At 30.6% G+C, this 20907-nt stretch overlaps 4 protein-coding genes and 1 long non-coding RNA gene across 6 annotated transcripts; 1 reads left to right on the plus strand and 4 right to left on the minus strand.

The window, feature by feature from the left end:
* Positions 1-232: 232 nt before the first annotated feature.
* On the minus strand, positions 233-946 carry LOC107370922 (large ribosomal subunit protein P2). The gene is made up of 3 exons (XM_015938880.3): positions 851-946; positions 588-761; positions 233-459 (listed from the first exon to the last, which is right to left on the minus strand). The coding sequence occupies exons 2-3, from the start codon at positions 757-759 to the stop codon at positions 284-286; spliced, it is 348 nt and encodes a 115-aa protein (XP_015794366.1). The 5' UTR covers positions 760-761; positions 851-946; the 3' UTR covers positions 233-283.
* A 292-nt stretch (positions 947-1238) lies between these two features.
* On the minus strand, positions 1239-2785 carry LOC107371634 (transmembrane protein 179). The gene is made up of 4 exons (XM_015939780.3): positions 2324-2785; positions 1908-2245; positions 1620-1839; positions 1239-1526 (listed from the first exon to the last, which is right to left on the minus strand). The coding sequence occupies exons 2-4, from the start codon at positions 2189-2191 to the stop codon at positions 1371-1373; spliced, it is 660 nt and encodes a 219-aa protein (XP_015795266.1). The 5' UTR covers positions 2192-2245; positions 2324-2785; the 3' UTR covers positions 1239-1370.
* Positions 2786-2923: 138 nt separating this feature from the next.
* LOC107371635 (large ribosomal subunit protein P2) lies at positions 2924-3663 on the plus strand. Its single transcript, XM_015939781.3, has 3 exons — positions 2924-3021; positions 3113-3286; positions 3415-3663. Exons 2-3 carry the CDS (start codon positions 3115-3117, stop codon positions 3588-3590), a joined length of 348 nt encoding a protein of 115 aa, XP_015795267.1. The 5' UTR covers positions 2924-3021; positions 3113-3114; the 3' UTR covers positions 3591-3663.
* A 233-nt stretch (positions 3664-3896) lies between these two features.
* On the minus strand, positions 3897-5963 carry Uba4 (Ubiquitin-like activating enzyme 4). The gene is made up of 2 exons (XM_015939779.3): positions 5733-5963; positions 3897-5270 (listed from the first exon to the last, which is right to left on the minus strand). Exon 2 carries the CDS (start codon positions 5262-5264, stop codon positions 4059-4061), a length of 1206 nt encoding a protein of 401 aa, XP_015795265.1. The 5' UTR covers positions 5265-5270; positions 5733-5963; the 3' UTR covers positions 3897-4058.
* A 9945-nt stretch (positions 5964-15908) lies between these two features.
* On the minus strand, positions 15909-17129 carry LOC107371811 (uncharacterized). Of its 2 annotated transcripts, none has more exons than XR_016198533.1 (4): positions 16852-17129; positions 16473-16708; positions 16206-16388; positions 15909-16117 (listed from the first exon to the last, which is right to left on the minus strand). It is a non-coding gene; the product is annotated as an uncharacterized LOC107371811 (long non-coding RNA). The 2 variants fall into 2 exon arrangements; XR_016198532.1 differs by having other exon boundaries at positions 16179-16388.
* Positions 17130-20907: the final 3778 nt, after the last annotated feature.

The following is a 20907-nucleotide window of genomic DNA, read 5'->3' on the forward strand; positions in this document are numbered from 1 at the left end:
AGCTAATATACCGATTTAACGATATTATAACACGACCGACCTAAAATGGAGTTAAATAATCTGAACCTGAATGAGAAATTACAATCTAAATGCCTTCTAGATCGAAGTCTACAAAGCAAGGTTGTATTACAGATTTGTTGATTGACCTAGACTTGCTATTTCCTTAGGCATTGAAATTCAACATTTACAGTAGCACCTTTGAGTGACGATAAAACCGATTGACGACACTATATAGAGAAAATTTTGTTTATTTCAATTTTAAATCAAAAATTTAAATATTCGTCTAATCAAAAAGACCGAAGCCCATGTCGTCATCTTCTTCTTCTTCCTCTTCTTTCTTCTCTTCTTTAGCTTCTTTAGCTGGTGAGCCACCCTTAGCAGCTCCACTGTCACCAGAGCTAGCAGCGGCGGCGGCACCACCACCACCTCCAGAAGGCACTGAAGCAAGCTTGGCTGAACCTATATTTAATGAAAATAAAAATATCATCAGAAATTGATCTCAGTTTAAACATAAGAATCTTAAGAAATCAACACCTAAGTAATGATATATTGGCATATGATTCTTGGAATAACGAAATAAAATTTACCTGCAGCGATCAATTCTTGGAGGTTTTTGCCAGCAAGTTCTTTAATAACTTTTTCGGCTCTCTCTTTATCTACTTCGATACCGACTGCACTTAATATGCCAGAGAGATCATTGATAGATGGGCTAGAATTACCACCAAGAGTAGATAACAGGTAAGCACTCAAGTAACGCATTTCTGTAAGAAAATAAAATCATTTTACATTAGTAATGAATTTTTAAAGAATTCACTGCGATTTCCACTGATAGAGTCAAAACTTTACTTACTTATAAGATTATATAATTATATTTTTACAATAAATAAATTGAAAATTAAATTAGACTTGGAATAAAACTGAATTACAGCAAGAATAGGCAAAGTTTTTATAAATGTATATTTTAACCACGCGATTCTTCACATGCACTAAGGAAGTTAAACGTGTAGGGACTGTTCAGTCATTGCATTAATGCATGCATGTAGATTGCTCTTGCAATTGAAATACAGTTAAGGTTTTTCCTCCCTTTAATAATTAGATGTAATGCAAAATAAACCGTTAAATATCATAAAATTTTTACATATTGCTGTTATTTCAACTTTGCATATGTAAAATCACGGGTATGTAAAATTCATGAATCATTCAATCATTAAATTGCTCAGTTAATTGAGAAATGCAAATTGAATAGACAAGATATTTATTGAATTATATTACAAAACAGAATAAGAATTTTTTTGGATTCCTTGATTTAATAATATAGACTACAATGGAAAAAATACTGGTTAACATCATTATTTAAATGACTGCATCTTTTATTTGTCCAAATTATTGTAGCCATGAGCAGCATACCGACGACGGTCTCTTGACATACTGACAATCAGATTTTCTCTTTCATGGTAAATGAATAGTTTTCTGCCTGCCAGTACAAGTAAAAGTACCCAAGTAACGAATAATGTCCAAATGCCAAACTGGAAAATGAATAGAAAATTTTGGTAAATTACTAAGAAAGTCAAACAAGGTAAAATTTGTTTAATTTTTAGCTCAGGGGTGAAGAAATTCACCTGAACAGTTCCCATTTGGATGGAGAAGTTCGAAGTATTGATAACTCCATCCGGGCTGCTAATAGAAAGGATTCCTTGTCCGGCTTCACAGGAACTGAATCTTTGTGTAACTGCTCTACACCATTTTGAGAATCCTCCTGTGACAAATATAGCCGCAAGAATCGTGAAGATTACAGATAGTAAGGCAACTATTGTATCCCAAAACGCCGAAATGAATGAGCTGTCAAAAGAACAAGAAATGTTACCAGATAGTGCAAAGATTCAATATTTATGGGTATAGTTGAATACCTGTCAACTCCTCTTCGCAAAAAGTAAGACATTCTGGTTAATTGAATCAGAGAAACTAGATTGAGTTGACACGAAAGCACAGTTGTGTAGGTACAATAACCGGAAGAGGCCCATTTTGGAACGAAATCTCCTGTATCAAGAAATATTCCAGAAGTATACAATAAACAGTTTCCTTTCATGTCACGCAGATTAACAATCAATGGTATTAAAACACATAAAGATAATATTGTTGAGGCAGCATAGCCAGCAATTTGGGTTAGCAAAAGAAAATTACCAACAGCCATGTTTTACAGGACAATAACAATGCAATAATTGATTGTTTAGTTTTTCATGTTAGGCTGAATGGTGAAAAAAGAAATCAGAGATACAAAAATTAGATTGTTGTTTAAGAGTTGAAAATAAATTGATTTACTTACATAAAATTTTGAAATCAGAGTTTGAAATTGTTGAAAATAGAGCAAATTGTAACGATAGATATGAAATTAGACAAAAAGAAAATATTTATGAACGTTTATTGTGGCGATTATCATTTGATCTAACAGACCACGGATGAACGCAGGGTGGTTTACTCAATTCTCGCTTGTATTGTTTAATGTACTCAGTATCACGAACAGTATATCTATCTTTAAATTCTTCTTCTAGTTGGTCAATGAAAGATTTAGGTTTGTTTACTTCATCACCACTGGTATCACTTTCTGACATAATGCTCTATAGTAGATCAATGAAAAAGATTAAATGTGAGCAACCATAACAGAGTATCTCTCGGAAGGATTTCTAATAAAGGAATAATGACTGAATAAAAAAAGATTAACGATTTAACAGTTGATTAACACAACACTGATAGATTTCAATTGAAAGATAAACAAGCCTGAACAAAAGATCAAAGACGAAATAAATTTCTCATCAGCTGATTGAGACATGCCCATTTTTCAACATTTTATTGTCAATAGATAGCGCTGCTAGTACGATACAGTTTTCTTTACAGAAACAAACCCTTACATCCTGCATTTCCGTTTGATTCGGTGTTTTAGAGGTTTAATTTAGTTTAATTTTTCAATTTAATTTTCTTAAATTTTTTGGTGAGTTCGATCAAGTTTCGTGGTAATAACCTTAAGTGAGTATTGTTTGGATTCTTTTGTGCTTGAATCCTAGTGAATAATTTCAATAATTCAATACTAATACAAAATGATTTTATTTTCTTACAGAAATGCGTTACTTGTGTGCTTACCTGTTATCTACTCTTGGTGGTAACTCTAACCCATCTATCAATGATCTCTCTGGCATATTAAGTGCAGTCGGTATCGAAGTAGATAAAGAGAGAGCCGAAAAAGTTATCAAAGAACTTGCTGGCAAAAACCTCCAAGAATTGATCGCTGCAGGTAAATTTTATTTCGTTATTTCAAGAATCATAGTCCAATATATCATTACTTATTTGTTGAGTTCTTAAGATTCTTATGTTTAAACTGAGATCAATTTCTGATGATATTTTTATTTTCATTAAATCTAGGTTCAGCCAAGCTTGCTTCAGTGCCTTCTGGAGGCGGTGGTGGTGCCCCTGCCGCTGCTGGCTCTGGTGACAGTGGAGCTGCTAAGGGTGGCTCACCAGCTAAAGAAGCTAAAGAAGAGAAGAAAGAAGAGGAAGAAGAAGAAGATGACGACATGGGCTTCGGTCTTTTTGATTAGACAAATATTTAAATTTTTGATTTAAAATTGAAATAAACAAACTTCTTTATAAAATAAAGTAATTTATTGCTTATTTTTTAATCTCTGTTTATTCACAATCAATCGTTTGCATATGTTGATACTTCAAATTATCAATAAATCATGTTATAATAAAGTGCTACATGTTAAATGCGGATTATTTAGTAACATCAAATAATTTAACAATATTGAAAATAGGTCATTCAAGCGGTAAAAAATATGAAGATTCAATTTTTCCGCCATTTAAGAAATTTTACAATAATAGACATCGCGATCTAACGAAACAGATTTGAATATAAGATAGCCTTTATTATAAGTATCTTGGACATGATACTCATCGGAAATGCCACTTCAGGTCTGTCTGTACATCGTAAAGACTAGTTTACAAAGAACAGCATTTTCTGACAACATTATACAATTGAATGTTCGTGATGTTTGTGGTTAACGAGATCAGAAAATAGGAGTTTCGGTGTCGATTTCTTTGGCCCAAGATGTCATACCACCAATTATATCTTTGAATTCAATGTTATCGATGTCAGTTAAATTTTCCTTTGTGAATCGACATGCTTTTTGAGAGGCATTACCCCTTCGACAAATAAAATACACTTTATTAACCTTCTTATCTTCAATCATTTCCTTAAGATTATTCATTCCATCATTATTTGTAATCTTAGAAAGTGGAATGTTGTAAGCATGATTCAATTTGAAGACGGATGCTTGAACTGCTGGGCGAACATCAATCAATAAATGAGGAACATCTTTGTCAACGACTGATTCCTTGTATTCAGAACACGTCAATCTTTCTTCAGGAGCAAGAATTTTCAAACTTTTATTTTCTTCACACATAGGTGTACCACAAAAAGCTTCGTAGTCAACCAATTGGTGCCCGATTGAGGGCGAGTCACCACAAACTGCACAATCCTTAGATCTTCCTCTAATTGTTACAGTTCTGAAAGATCCTGCTAAACCATCAAAAAGAAGCATTTTTCCTGCATAAGAGGGTTCCAATCCAGTAATAATTTTGATTACTTCCAAGGCTTGTAGAGAACCTATGATTCCAGGGATAACTCCAAGAACACCTCCGTCACTACAATTGGTAACTGTCCCAGGTACAGGTGGCTTAGGGAAAAGACAACGATAACATGGTGTTTCTTTATTGTAATGGTAAATAGTTAACTGTCCTTCGAACCGTAAAGCAGCTCCAGAAACTAATGGTTTTCCAGATACAACAGAGGCATCATTTATCAGGTACCTAGTTGGTGCATTATCAGTCGCATCAACAATAACATCATACTCTTTGATAATGTCAACAGCATTTGTCTTATTAAATTTTGTGTCATAAACAACATAATCAACATCTGAGTTCAATTGATTCAAAGATTCCTTGATAGAATTAGCTTTAGATGTTCCCACTCTTGATTCAGTGTGAAGAAATTGTCGATGAAGGTTAGAAAGTTCAACTTTGTCATGATCAACTAAACCAATTTTACCAATACCAGAAGCAGCAAGATGAACGGCACAAGGACAACCAAGACCACCACAGCCAACAATTAAAACGGACGCTGATTTAAGTTTAACCTGGCCTTCCTTTCCAATTTCAGGAAGTAATAATTGGCGACTATAACGAGATATTTCTTCTTTAGTTAAGTCAGACATGATTTCCTGATGATGAATAGACAGAAAAGTTGATTAACAAGAATAAGAAAATATTGAGTTATTCTTTAAGCTTATAAGAATTAATCGAAACAGTCAAAAATTATGTTACAGTCAAAGGGTTGAAGTCGTTACCAATGAAACTCTCTTTACACATCTCGTCATAGTAATATGTTTTCGAATAAAATGATAGGCAATGAATTAATAATCAATTCAATACATTGCTAGGCAAGCATCATTAAGAGCTAATCTTTATTTAAAATGTTCATTTTTTATTTTATTCCCAGACGTATTACGGTGACGAACTGCACGAAGAAAGTTTTAATGATATCACCTCCATTTTCATTGGTTACATTGATATCTCTACAAAGCAAAATTAAATTATTCGTGAAGCTCATCTAAAACGAACAGGTTCTATTATTTGAGGGATGGTAAAAGGCATGAAATAAAAGACAATTAAAGAATACATACGCAAATGGAAAACAAAAATTATTGATCGATACAGTATTAAACTTTTTTCGATCCAATAATCAATTGACATGAAAAGATAAACACAATTTCAAAAATAATCACTAGAACGTTGACGAGTCAATATGAGTATTTCAAGAATCAAGATTTAACTAATAAAAGATGAACACAAGGTTTTTTGATATTTAATTATGAAAAAGTAGCCTAAACAATTATCTTTACACCAGACATTAGACTTGTTTTGCTTATTTACTGTAATTTAATGCACAACATCTGATCTCTTGATGTGGTGCCGTCTATCGATTTATTTATTAGTTAATTTTCTTTGAAATGCTAACAAAAATTAACTTTACTCAATTAGTAAATTAATTATCCAGTTTGATATAAGTAAATGAAAGTTAGTTTAGTTACTCTTTATTTCCACATGCTGTTGGTACATCCTTTCGTTGACAATTCAATCAGAATGAAGTTTGTGCTTAAGTAAAGACAGAACTAGGAAGAGATGAAAGTCAAAGTGTTGAGGTTAAGAAGAAACCTGAAGACTATCGTAATCGGTCGAGGAAGTTAACTTCAATTGAATTATGGAGCTAACAGAATCAGAATTTCGACTAAAACTGTCTAATCCTTTTTTGATCCAACATTTGTATTGAAATGATCAAAATCTTTTAATATCATTAATATCTTATTGACTATTGACAGTCAGAATAGCTGTAAAACCACGTTTTTGTTATCGATTTCAATTGAAGCCATTTTTTGATTTATTAAAAATATATTGAATTGGAATAATGGTTGATTCCAGATGCAGTTGATTAGCTGAAATACTCGTGACAGAAAACTGTAAATGAGTGCAAAAGACGTAACCAGAGTGCAGCTCTGATCATGAAATGAATTTTTCCAGGCACAGAAGTCTTTCTCTCTCGTTTCATCAGTTAACTCAATTCATTTGACATTTTTCACATTGAATACTTTCATATTGATTATCTTCATTTTTCCCATTTTTCTTTCTCTCTTTTCTCTTATCTCATTCTTCCACCTTCATGTTATCGTAACAATATTTACAAGAGTTAGCCATGAGTTTGCAATATTGTGAATTGAATCGTCAATGTGACAATAATATTATGTACAAGTCTTTTCAATTGTTGAAGCAAAAGCAAAACTCCTTCAGGGAATTTTCACGATAATAATTTTCTTTTCTTACTTAAACCAGTATTCCCTGAAAATCAAACCCAATGTCACCCATAAATACACATAGACAGTTAACTGGAAGGCACAAAAAGACAAATGAAAAGACAGAATACAAAAGAGGAAGAAAAAGAAGAATAAGAAATGAAGATAAAGATGAAGACAAGAGAGAAACAAGAAACCAACTGACCCAACGATGAGCCAAATAATAATATCCAGCAATTTTTGATTCTCATGTTATCATGAATCAACTGGAAAGCAAAACAAAACACCTAAAAAAGTCATAAACCCAAACATGTTCAAAATCTGTGACCAAAACAAAAACAAACAGAAATCAAATTTAAGTCTGATTGAATAACAGTGAGAAAACCTTTCAAAATCAAATTTCAAAAAAATCAAAGATCATAAAGTGATTACAAATATATTATTAACAAGTCAAACATTGCAACAAATGAAACCCAAAAATTAATTTTTAAAAACCGAAAAATTAAAGGCTAAAAGCAACCCAAAAAGTGAAAAGGTTAACATTGAAATCCAAGTGAAAAACATGTTACATGTAATCAAAGCCAGTGAAATGATGAGAAGGAAAAAAGCTGAAGCTGAAAAACAATTGTAAACGTGAGCTTGAAACTTTATTTTATTACAAATTCTGGGAGTGAATTTTTTCTGGTTAGCTGGGAAGATGGCGTAAAGATTTGAAACATTTTTTTCACCTTTTCTCATCTTTTGTTTCCCCAACATTTGTTGATGATACCTTTATAATGATTGTTTCAAAGAAACATTTTTTCCTCTATTTTATCATATTTTTTTAAGGTTAACCGATATTAAACTTTCCCTGAGTAAACATTTTTCATCACTTAACCCATCACCATCATCATCATCTTGAATCTTGCTTATCAAAAATGATCTTCCCTTTTGTTAACCTAAATGAAGACAAATGGTTCCATTTGAATCATGGAAATGAAAAAATTTTGTTCATCTTGAAATTTCATTTTAATGTAAATGTTGAGGTGTGAATAACAATGTAATATTGGTTAACTTAAAAGACAAAAGAATCAACTTTTTGGGTTAAATTTTGCCAGCTTTGCTTTTTCATTTAAAAATGTCAACCTAAATTAAGATTAAACATTTTCATTTTCAGGTTGAAAACATGATAATTAAAAGGTGAAAATCAATTATTGATGTTTACATGTTTGCCTGACAAGCAAAGCAACTCATCAATCTTGTGCTATTTAATAATGATAATAATAAACTTGGAATGAACATGAAGATGAGAAAATGAAAAGGATGAAAATCTGGTTAATCGATCAATCTTTTGGTTTAAACAGAAGACTTTGAGAGACAAAATTTGATAATTTGATTTGATTTTACAATTTAATGTTGATCAATGGTTTAAAATGAATGAAATGAATGGTAAAGAAATGGGAAAATAAATGAAATGAAATATTGAAGGAAAGGATTGAATGATAATTGAATGGATTGAAGGAGAAACGGTTGAAACTAATGAAATGGTCAAAACGTAAAGTTAATGTTTTCCAAATGATAACTGGTCTAATCTTGAAAAGTAAGATTTATCTAAAGCTTTGGTCAGTTTCCTATTTTTATTTTCATGTTTGCTCATGTTGATGGTGAAGGGAAGGAAAGGAAAATCCTATGAATAGTTTCAAGTGGGCAAAACTGGATTAAAAGATGAGACTTTCAGTGATGATTGAATAGCAGACAAAGTGAAATAAATGTCTATCATAATCATCATTATCTTCATTGTCGTCATCATCATTTTCCCAATCTTTACTTGTCATCTGAACAATCTCTTGTTATCATGAAGAAAAGGTTGAGAAAAGATTGAACAATTTTCTTCTTCTTTTTCCACTGGAAAACTAACAATGTTGATGATAAATTGTTGTTAAACAATGTTGATCATTTTGAGCCCAATTTTCATCAACTTTCATCTCTTTTTCTGGCTCATTGTATAAGCTTTTGTTTTCAATTATTAACCTTATCGATTCGGATAATTCATTCAATTGCAAACTTGTAATAAGTCCAATTAATCCATGGCCATACATAAGGCAAAAGGAACCCAAAAAAAAACGGATGAATGCCAATGAAAGATTAACAGCATTTGGAGTGAGGATAATTCAATATACTGTTGATAAATAATGTATAAAATGGTTTCAATTGAATCTGTCGTAATCATGATAAATAATTAATGTTAAACATCATGGTTGTATCAAGAAAAATGGATTAAATTAGGAATATAATTATCTGAATGTTGGAACAACAATTATTTTACCGACAAATGAGACCAACCAAGGTAATTGAATATTGAATGTCAAGTGAAATGACAAACGATAATACTTTCATCTTCATCAACAATTCAACCTTTTTCATCATAAACTCAAGTGCAAGAGAATCGCAAAAATTCATTTTATTCAGTGATTATTTGAGATTTTTAAAGTAGAAAAATTTTGAGTTAAAAAAGGATGAAAAAGCCAATAGTTTTTGTCAAAACATTCAAGTTGTCAAAGCTGTCCAACTCAATGGTCTATGAATGTTTAAAATGGCTTTTGCTTGAAAACCATTCAACTCGATCTTTTTACTCCAAATTTTCATTGACCTTCCTCAATGCATCAGTCATTTAGCAAGCCATTTTGAATAGTAAATAACTTAAAATGTTTATCAGAATCGAATCAAGCCAATCATTAAAATTATGCTCAATTTGACTAATAGGAACTAGAGTTCGAGCTCGAGTTAAAGTCTCAATAATGATTCGAACGAACCTTTTGCTTAAATTGACTTTGAAATCTGAAAAGATTCAACTCTAGCTTCTGTTCTAGTTCTTTTCATAAACCTTTGACTAACTCGAGTCAAGGTTTAAATTTTCAATCTCGATCTAAATCTTGATCTAAAGTAGCTGGCAATTGTTTTATCGCAATCTTGATCGTTTTGATAAACTGTTTCCACTTGTTCACCAAATTATTCATTGTTTAACCAACATTGCACTCTCAGCGCATTATTAAAATAACAATAACTATGCAAATATCATCGATTGGCTTATTAAGCAAATAAAAAATCACTTGAAACCTGATTAAACGAAAGTTAATTAATTTCCAGTGTTTGCTCAGCCATATTAATATTGAAATCAAAAGTGTTTTTCCCTCATACCAAAGCTGATAATAATGAAAACCTCAATTTTGTTTATTCACTAATTATAATATCAATAGTTTACCGTTACAAAAGCACAATCTTTACAGTAAATTTGTGCCAATCTCTTAGCATTTGCCAACTTCAAGAGTCATTTCAATCTTTCCTTATTACTATGAATATAAAAAAAATGATTATCATTAACCTTTTCAAACATTAGTTAGTTAATGGCACAGAGCAAGAAAAAAATTAATAATAAACATTAAACATTGATGGAGTTGAGGTTGAACAGAAACTCTTGGAGTTGCAATTTAATGATAAATCAAGAAATAATTGCAATACATACTAAATTAGATTGTTGGATGGGAAAAGTGAATTAAATTTATAATCAAATTTACACCCTTTGAAAGAGTTGAAAATTGAATTCTCAACCTTTTAAGTGAAATAAAGTTTAAGATAACCATTGAAAATGGTAACAAAACTTTGACAATTTAATTAAATTGCAGTTAAAAAATTAACCAACAGTTGAATGGCAGGGAAAATAAGGTAAATAATATAACTCGATTATAATTGTTTACACATCGATTGATAAATAAACTAAATTAGAAACCAATTTAACAATAAATGCTCAAGTGAATAGAAATGTCCAAATGTTGAAATGCTGTTAACCTGACAAGGTTCACAAATTTTGTTCAATTTGTTTCTTGTAATAATAACGAAACAAATGTCAATAATATTTAAATTTTTGGCTTGAAAAGGCAAATTTAAAACAGAGAATCAGAAAAGTTGATAAAAATTGAGTGACAATTGTGAACGAAAAGGAAAATGTTTTCTCCAAAAAATTCACTTTTTTCTCCATGAAAGTAATTCTCATGTCAGTTTAACAGAACATTTTTCACCATTTTCTGAAGGGAAAAAGATGGTAAAATGTGATACAGAATCATCCTGAATGTTGATATTTTGCCTTTCCTGGGAGTGAATATTATCAAAATGAAAACAAGTTGAAAGATACTTTATCTATCATTATATCATCATCAAGAAAATGAATCTTGAGCTGAAGCAAAAAAAAGATGAGAAGCTTTCTGTTGATTCTCATTTTTAGCTTCAATTCACTGAGTTATCATTATCATGTTCATGATGATGTTGATGATGGAAAACATGTTGTATTAGTCATTTTTTTCTCTCTCTTCATCTTCTTATTTCCTCTTTTCTCAAATGTATTCAATTGTAAAGGTAAAGTGAACAAAACCAATGACATAAACAATGATTCTGAGGTTCATGAAGAACAGAAAAGGTGGCGAAACAAAAAAAAATTGAAGAATTTTTTTCTTCTTTTCTCTTTTTTCGCTCAGAGGGATTTCAATTTCAGCAATGATAATGATCGATATAATGATGTATTCAATGAAGTTGGTGAAAATGATGATAACTTGAGAAGTGAATTTGAAATCTTTCCTCTTGTCTCAACCATTCTAAAGTGTTTTAACCAGTTTTTGGGTAAAATCAAAATTCCACTTTTTACTGTTATTAGTTTTTTCACTTAAAACTTCAATGTTCAACAATCATTTCAATTGTTCAATGTTACATTAAATATTGATGTTTGGGTCAAGTAATGGACCAAATGTTTCAACCAGTTTTACGTGATGAACCCGAAAATGTTGTTAAATCAGTGAAAGTAGAGAAAAGGCTTTTTAATTGATTAAAAAAAGGGAAACAATTTTTCAGCAAATGCTTTTATTATTCAATGATTACCATTAAATTTCACTGTTATTAGTATTATTGTTATCGCTGTAATCTTATTACAATTGTAATTTTGTATTTATCAAGATTTAATGATGTATATCACCGAGAATGATAACATCTTGGAGTGTTAAGGAATGATGAAAATGTTGAATTCGAGGCTCATTTTGGGTTGTAATGTTGTAATGGTGTTGCTTTATTAAACTGTAAACCAATGAGTTGAATTGAGATTCTCAGGCAATCTCTTGAAGGAAATATCATTTAAGGTTAGGTTTATCAGGCCATTCTTGCAATCAGATTAGCTGATCATTCAATTGATAAGATTCTATCAAGAAATGAAAATCTGTTGTTAATAAAGAGACACACAGAGAAACAATTTATTTTGTCTTCATTTTTCCTTCTCTCTCTGTCCTTCTTCCTTGTCTTACCTTTACTCATCATATTTCATCTATTCATGTTTTATATCCTGAAGTGGTTGCAAGCTTGTCTCATGTTTGTATACACTTTCATATCCCACTAAGTGTTGACGATTGGATTAAATGGATGAATGTTACTTGTCATCCTAAATGTTTTCAATCATCAAAAGGAAGACCCAACAAAATGACAGTGTTATTAAAAATAAGGGAAGGAAAAGATAATCATGGATATGGACATGACCATCAAGGAATGCTTATAATGATAATGACCATTAGAGTAAATTAATCTTCTTCTTCAACTTGAATAATTGTTTTCTCGTTTCACTTTGACAAATGGTTTGATTAATTTTTACCGTTTGCCGTTAAACATTAAAAGATGAAAAACAAGAGACCAGTTTGGCCTCAACAGTTGCAGCTGTATTCAAGTCTGAAAGAGCTTGACACGGCTTCGGTTTCACCGAGTCTTAACCACTGTTATCAGTCTAACATAAAACAATATCAAAATTTACGCTTCGGTTCCTAATCGGTTAACTAAGAATCAAATGCTGATCAAGAGAAACATTTAAAAGTCAAAAAATTCAATCTTTAAAATTGAAAGTCAACCAGTTTTGTGCTTTCACATTGACTTGGGTTAAAACTGGTTGAAATGGTTTGCTGATGAATTTGCTTTTGAAGTCTTGTAATTTGATTAATAAATTGAGCTCAATTTGCATACAAAATTATGAAATCAATATTCTTGTTTACAATTAGATTGATCTTTGAAGTAAATTGAATTAGAAAATGAAGTTTATCTTTATTACCATGAATCCAATGGATGACAAGTGACACTTTCTGTTTACACATTTCTTGATTCAATTTGTTTTTTCTGTTGACAACAAATTTTGAATAATATTGAATCAGTTTAGTAATCAATCTTTAATAATGTGATTAAAATTTGATTTTGATTTTTTGGAAACATTTTTACATTTTGTTTCTCTACATTTGATGAAATAATTGACTTGAATAAGAAAAAGAATAACTTGAATCAATGAAATTGACTTTTCAGGTGAAATGAAGCAAAATGTAAAGAATGAGAAAAGTTGAAAAAGAAGGAAGAAAAATCTCGAAAATCAAAGTTTATTTTTGTTCACTTTTCACAATGAATTTTCTGACGTTGTTTCAATTGTTCATGATAGATTCATTGGGAATTCAAATTATCTCCATTCAACAATGGAAATGACTTTTTCTCTTCCCTTTTACTTTAACATTTATCAATCTTTACCTCTTTTCCTTGCCTTCATAATAATAGTTTCCGAGTTGAATTTGAAAGTTTCAAGTGAACCAGAAAAATAGTGAAAGCTGTTATCAATTTGGAAACGTTTCAATTGATTATTATTATTATCATTATCACCAATGTTATTGTTAAACTGAACACTTTTATTTCCTTTTTCACCAAAATCATTATCAGGTAAGAAAGAGAAGAAAAACTTTTTTCCTTTGCCCAAATTCAATTGAAGTTCAGTGAAAGGAAAGGGTTATAATGTTATCTATTGTTATCAATGCTCAATCATATTATCCAATGATTTGGATGACATTGATTAGGATGAAAATTTGTCCTTCCTTTGCATCTTCAACTTCATTATTCAACTTGGCAAAGGTGGAAGATGGTTGAAGGAGAGCAAAAAAAAGTGAACCCAGAAAAAAGAAGTCAAATGTGAACAGGAAAAAGAAGAAGAAGAAATGAAGAATCAAGAGATTCAGAGATTCGGTGGAAGCTAAAAATCTAAAGAATTGGCATGAAGAAGAGGAAAGAATCAAATAAAGTAAAGACAAGAAGAAGGAGGAGAAAAGGTAAAAGAAGACGAAGAAGAAGAAGAAGAAGAATCCAAGTCACATTGTTGACTGAATAACCTGTAAAAGTCCAGTTAAATAATGTCTCTTCAGGAATGAAGAAATGGTGAGAAAGAGAAAGCTTAATTTCCTATTGAAGTGCCTCCTGAAGAGCATTCAATATTAACATTGAATTGGAAGACAAAAAATAGCGATTCTTCACTGATTAAGATACTTTTTCCTTTACTCTTCATGTTTAGACTTTGCTTTTTCACTGTTGTCCTCCTTCGTGTTTCCTCACTCCTTCATCATCATCATCATAATCATCTTAATCTTGTTCACCTTTAACACAATCTTACAATCAATAATCAACTCTCAAGTTTTCACCTTTAAACATATCACATTCACAGTCTATTGAGTGATTAACCATTTTTCATTCAATTTTCTCAAACTTGCTTTTTTTCCTTGACAAGTTCATTAGGAAATGTTTTTTTTTGTGTTCCAACTTTTCAATTTTACCATGCTAATGACAGAATCTCAACATTTTTAGATTAACTGAAAATAAAAAAGAGCAAAATGATGTAACGAGAATCTTGCAACTGGTAAACACCTTTCAATCCTTTCAGGGAGTGAAACGGAATTAACTCCCAGTAAAGGAACAAAAAAGAGTCAAAAATTAAGCTGATAGAGAAGAAGAAAAATTTCCTCACAAATTATCGTTTAATCCTTTTGTTGTCTTCATTGAACATTTTTTTCTATTCTTTTTTCAAACCTTTAAATTTTTCCTTTTTTCATCCTTTTCTTATTCAATATTCACCTTCAATCCCAACAGGATACGGCTTTATATTGTTGGATAATTACATTGCTTTGTGATTCAGTGTTAATGGTAAGATTGCAACAAATTTTGCAAATTGATTTGGTAAAGAAAAGCGCTGAAAGAAGAAACAAAAAGCTGAAAAATTCATTTTAAATGCGCATCTGATGAGCAGTTGATTTCAATAATAATTCAATCAGCAGAAGCAAACTAATGATCGCTTTTTTGCCATTTGTTTTCTGACATTGGAATCAATTTAATGGCTACAGAATCTTCATCTTTATTGATTTATATTTTTCCCTTCAGTTTGATGAATAATTAGTTGGCTAAATGTTGAAGGATTTTCAGGATTATATTGATAAAAAATTGTAAAACAAATGAATGTTTGGGTTGATCGGATTATTCAAGCAGTGATGTTGTGATAATGAAAAGAACAGGCAACTCGAGTTCATTTTTCACTCCATTTTTGCTGGTTTTTACTGGTAAAAGTGATTCAAGTATCAATTGTTGATAAATTGAGATTCATTATTGAGATTAATTGTTGCAAATTTTTCATCTGTTTTATGTTATTTATAAGATGACTTACAGCTTGAATTAGTTTTGTTCAACTGGAAAATAACTGTTCATAAGATTAATTATTTTTGTGGTTCATACAATGTAATGAAAATAATATTTTTGTATTTTATCAGCAAAAAAAGATGGGAAAATGAGAAAAATGAGATTTCTCATCCTTCCCTTTTCATCATCATTTTCATTCCCTGACTGATTCAAGTGTAAATGAATTGATAGTTGGCAGGTTTTTATCTCAACCTTTTTTGATAAATGCTTGAATATATTAATATTAAAAATAATTCAACAATTTTCATCTTTCGATTTGTATATTCAATGTTTCAAGCTTTTACCCTTTTCCTCTTGATTGTTAACAATTATGTTTAAAAGGTAAAAATGTTGCTTCTCAATGAATCTTGATTAAACATTGTAGTTACTCTTAAATGAGAACATGATTTAGTAATTAACATCAATCCAAGTTGCTTTACCATCTCTAATGATTCCAGTTTATGTACACATTTTTTGTTAGTCTTTTGCTTGACTGTCACATTTTAATTGCTAATTTAGCTTCTGCTGATGATAATAATTATAATCATTGTAATAATTGTTGGTTTATTATTTACATTTGAAATCTAATTTATTTATTCCTTTTGACTGGCAAGAGTGAGGAAAACTTTGAAAAGACATTTCCATGGAAAGTGTTTCATCCATACTTTTCTTGCCATCCTTTGCTTGTTAGCCTGCAAATAATTGAACAAAATGATTTATTCAATATATTTATATTGATAACAGCTGAGTTACCATGGGAAAATGGAGGAATTTATTTACAACGAGAATGAATCCAAATTGTTTCTGTAAATCATTATTCAGATTTAGTTTCTTCCAAGTTTCCAAGTCTTATTTGTCTTCTTGTTCATCATTTTGCTTGCTTGCTTCACCATCTTCATGGATTTTTATATTAATATTAATATTTATTGATTGACAGGATAGAATGAATACTGATGCAAATTACTGAAAAAAAGAGGAAAGAAGAAGAAAACATTTCAAGTTATTCAATTGAAAGTTAAATTAATAATGTGCAAAGTGTGCATTTACCTGAGAAAGTAAATCACTTTGTTTATCTTGTTAGTTGTTACTTTGCGTCCATCAACTTTATGCAGATTACTAAATAATCAAACATAATAAAACTGATTTCACTTTACCCTTTCCCAGTGTTCAGCTTTTCTGTCAGATGTTCAGTTTCAGTCTTCAACTTGATCATCTAATATCACCCACTTTTTATCCAAGTAAACAAATATAGCAGTTCCCATGAGGTAAGCACAAAGTTGAATCTGACAAGGAAAAAAGGTGGATAAAGCAAAAAGGTTTATTAAAATTTGAATAGCTCTTAACCCTTATGAAAATTTGAAAAGGACACTTTTTTCATAACTTCAACATGGTAAGTTGAAAGTTATTTTTATTACATTATACTTACTTGTGTATTAATACGTATCACTGGCAATGAGAAAAGTTCAACAGGCAACATTCATAATGTAATATATTGATGGAAAGTTTGATGATAATGGAAGAAGATGAACATGTTGATGACCTGATTCTTTGAGTTTATTTCTCCTTTTAAAGGCTATCCCTTGAATTGGCGTTCATGTTGATAATTTTCTTGATATGAGGTTGATACAAATGTAGAGAATTGAGAAACAAGGATGAAAAAGGAAAGAAGAAAGAGAGAAAAAGAACAAGATAAACTGCGATAAAATGTACACTTGATTGAGATGAATAGAAACTATTGATTCTTGTTTTAATCAATATCTTATGGAGCTGCTTTTTTCCAACTCAATGAAAGGCGAGTTTATTAAAAAATCATGATCATGATTTTGTTGATGAAAAGGAAACTTGTATTGCTTCAAATAAAGCCAAATTATTTGCTCTTCCAATGAAAGTTTATACTCTGTTTACTCCATCAAACATTCAATGTTTTCAATAATTGCTTCTTACTTCAGTCAACCAATGAACCAAACTTTCAACTCTCTTAAAGTTCCAGTTTTCTGAGTGATGAAAATTATATTAGACGATAATATTTGTTGGTGAACCGAAAGGAGAGGAAAAAGAGAAAAAGAAAGACGTAAGATTATTATTAGACTAATTTCATTCAAGATATTCCTAAATGAGAAATTATACATTAACTTGGAAAGCAAGAATCCATAGTAAGCCTATGAACAGCTATCAGGTAATAGAGAATGAAACGGAAAAAATAAAACTCACAAACAAATTTTGATGACCCAAAAAAAACAAAGATGGTAACGAAGCCATTGAAAGAGGCCCAAAAATATTTAACTTTATCGATTGCACTTTCACTTTTCAGCTTGAACAGCTAACTGGTAACTCTTTACTTGGCCATCATCATTATCAAAGCATCCTAATCACCATTGAAATGATAAGAGCATTATTGCCATGAAGAATATGATTTCTAGTAATTTTCCTCTTTACGTTTATGTTTTCATCTTTTTATGCCTTTTTGCTGTTGATGCAACCAACTCGGAATTTTCAATGAACTTTGCAAATAATCACTTTGAAATGAAAAAAAAGTAAAAAAAAGCAACCAAACCATAAGTCCAGATGAGAGGAAGAGGAACCTAAAAAAAGAAACGGAGAAAAGGAAAAAGTAAACATTAAAAGAAGATAAAGTTTAAGAGATAAATTCATTTGTGGACTTTTTGTAAATAGGGAATTGAAACTTTCGTTTGTCTCTACCATCAAATGCTGTTGACTTTATACCTTGATAATAGTTTTGTCAACATTCAATGTTCACAATAACAAGCCTGAATACTTGAGCTTTTTGTTGTTCAACTTTTAAATATACACTTGGACCTGCTTGTGGAAAGTGAAAATGTATAGAAAAGGTTAGCGTTTCAAGTGTTCAGTCCCATTGATATCAACATCTTTCACTTTCTGTCTCATCATCATCATTACATCATCAGTCTTTGAGCCAATTTTTGTTGACCATTTAAAAAAACGAAATGGACTCAATTAGTTGACAATAAATTGGTTCAATGTGAGGTTTTCAGTTGTATCTATTCAACTTGAGCATCTCATTCAGTTTAACTGTTCATAAACAAGATTGCAATCTCACTTGATTCCTACTCTTCAGCATTCACTCTTATTATAACATCAAGTTTCCACTCATTTATTTTTTTATGCTGAGCTTGACTAGTTTTTTTATCCCTTTTCTTGTGTGAGCTTTACTATAATCATTATCATTACCATTATTATTGAACCAACCATTTTCATCTTTTATAATATTAGATAAGTGAAATGAGCAGCAATAATATCTAATGGGAATGCCTTGAGCATCAAAATGTTTCCTCCATTAATCATCTCATTTATTTGTGATTTGTATATTTTGCTCCTGTTTCTTGTGTTTGTAGATGTTAATTAATACCAACACTGGAAAGGGTTGAGACAATTGATATTGTTGAATATTTGTAACTCTTTCGCCCAACGATGCATGGCATTTATGGTAACATCTTCCAGTGTAGACTGAGGGAAGCAGAAAGAAAAGTGAATTAGTAATCAATTTCAAGTGATGAGCCTAGAAACAATTATGATTTTTATCATACATACCAGAATGAGCAACTGTCAGAGTCAACTTGAAAACAATCGTATAAACCAATTATACTGTTATTATAATTTACTGAAGGAAAATTAGAGTTGGTTCATTTTTTTCTGTTTCTCTGTGTGAAAGGTTTAGTTTAAGCCTTTTATCTTGAAATTTTCGACTCATTTGGAACCAAATTTGATGTAACTTGAATTAATCGTAAAAGCTGTAAAGAATTGATGATAGTGACGCGATGATGATGAACAAAATTAAAAGTTGCATCTGAAACAATGAACAGGGGTAATGATGATGATGATGATTAAAAGTGATTCAGTGAATTATTGTAATTGTCATTGAGTATTAGCTCAGTTTTAAATGAGCTACAACAGCAAAGGGCAAATTCAATTGTAATAAGTGTCTATTGAAACCAGAATTGGTATTGTTGTGCAAAAAAATAGAAAGAATTGATTTGAATGATTAAACCAAAGAAATAATGCACCATCAGCAATAAAGGAACTGGTAAAACAAAATGATTATACGCAAAACAATAATCGACTGGATCAATGGTGTTTAAATACTAATTTGTAAAGCCAATTAGAGGAAGAAAATTGGTTGCATGAAATTGTGCGACTGGACACAAGCTGGATTGACCGTTGGATCGAATGGAATTCCAGTTAACTCAAGTACAAAGGTCCATTTTACAGTCGTATAAAATAATGGATGCCAGTTAAAAGTAAATAACCTCCATTGGTAGTCATTGAGGTTAATTGAAGTGACATGACTTGGCTCCCAATGCTGGTTCAAATTAGTCAATAGTATTGTTTAACATGGAATCAAGTAGAAGCATGAATTAAAATGAGAAAGTCCAATTGAGAGTGAAATGGTTAATGGTGTTGCAGTGAGTAATGATCGGGCAGTAATGGTTGAAAACAAAATGGGTTACAATCAAGAAACCAAAGCAATTGTGGTGAGGTAAAAATGTGACATTGTTGGTGAGACAAGTTGATCAAAGAACCAAGGAATGCATCATGTCAAGCTTTCATGAATAGATTTGAGAAAATATGAAATTAAAATTCCTTTAAATATCAGGGAAATCTTACAAAATAATGGCTGCAGTTGAGATTATGGTGAAAAAAGGCAGAGACAAGTGAAGAAGCAGATGATAAACCAGACGATATAAACATAAAAAGTCAAGTTGATCCACTTTCAGTTGTTGGAAAGACACATAAATCAGATAAAAATCACAGTAAACTGTAAACCGATGTAATGAAGATTATTTTATTAACAATTTGGTACAACACAATTTTAATAACTAGAATTAGTAATTTGTTGAAAATTAATTAAAAATTGACTAATTGAAAATTAATACGCATTAAAATGTAACGTTAAAAACATAAAGTGTAGTTATAGCAACGCAATTTCCCGCGTTCATATTGAGCGGGCTGGGAAACCCAATCAAACATTAACCATGATAATCATGTTACAATATTTGAAAGACAATCAAGTCGATTGTTGATTGATATAATTCAGATCAATGAATTAAATTTGGTTAACAATTTGACAAGCTTTATGTCTGCCCATACATTATTTAGGATAGATTACAATTTAATTAAAACGCGGACAAAATAAATGGGAACAATTGTTCAACCCAGAAAAACCTGAATTGTTGAGTTTAAATAAGCGAAATATAACTAAATAATATTTTAACTCTAATCAATTTACTTACGGCTGACAATAATCACGCAAATAAATGAATGATTACTTCAATTTACCTAAATAATAAAAAGGTAAAATGATTGAACAATTGATCATTTGATCATTTGATTAAAAGGTAAAAGTTAAAATGTAAAATTGAAAGGCAACTTCACCTAATAATAACAATGTAATGTACATAAAATATGAAATGATATAACAATTAACTTTTCAATCTTAATTTAT

This window comes from Tetranychus urticae, chromosome 2 (assembly GCF_039701765.1).
Source record: "Tetranychus urticae isolate SD_2017Ah chromosome 2, NJAU_TeUrti_SD_1.0, whole genome shotgun sequence".
Lineage (NCBI taxonomy): Eukaryota > Metazoa > Arthropoda > Arachnida > Trombidiformes > Tetranychidae > Tetranychus > Tetranychus urticae.

Bases quoted from the DNA above. Each gene is read 5' to 3' on its own strand.
- Uba4 (XM_015939779.3), bottom strand. From the start codon at position 5,264: ATGTCTGACTTAACTAAAGAAGAAATATCTCGTTATAGTCGCCAATTA.
- LOC107371634 (XM_015939780.3), bottom strand. From the start codon at position 2,191: ATGGCTGTTGGTAATTTTCTTTTGCTAACCCAAATTGCTGGCTATGCT. The intron at 1,840-1,907 runs GTATTCAACTAT...TTCTTTTGACAG, and splicing joins TTGCGAAGAGGAGTTGACAG to CTCATTCATTTCGGCGTTTT. The intron at 1,527-1,619 runs GTGAATTTCTTC...TTCATTTTCCAG, and splicing joins TCCAAATGGGAACTGTTCAG to TTTGGCATTTGGACATTATT.
- LOC107370922 (XM_015938880.3), bottom strand. From the start codon at position 759: ATGCGTTACTTGAGTGCTTACCTGTTATCTACTCTTGGTGGTAATTCT. The intron at 460-587 runs GTAAATTTTATT...CATTAAATATAG, and splicing joins CCAAGAATTGATCGCTGCAG to GTTCAGCCAAGCTTGCTTCA.
- LOC107371635 (XM_015939781.3), top strand. From the start codon at position 3,115: ATGCGTTACTTGTGTGCTTACCTGTTATCTACTCTTGGTGGTAACTCT. The intron at 3,287-3,414 runs GTAAATTTTATT...CATTAAATCTAG, and splicing joins CCAAGAATTGATCGCTGCAG to GTTCAGCCAAGCTTGCTTCA.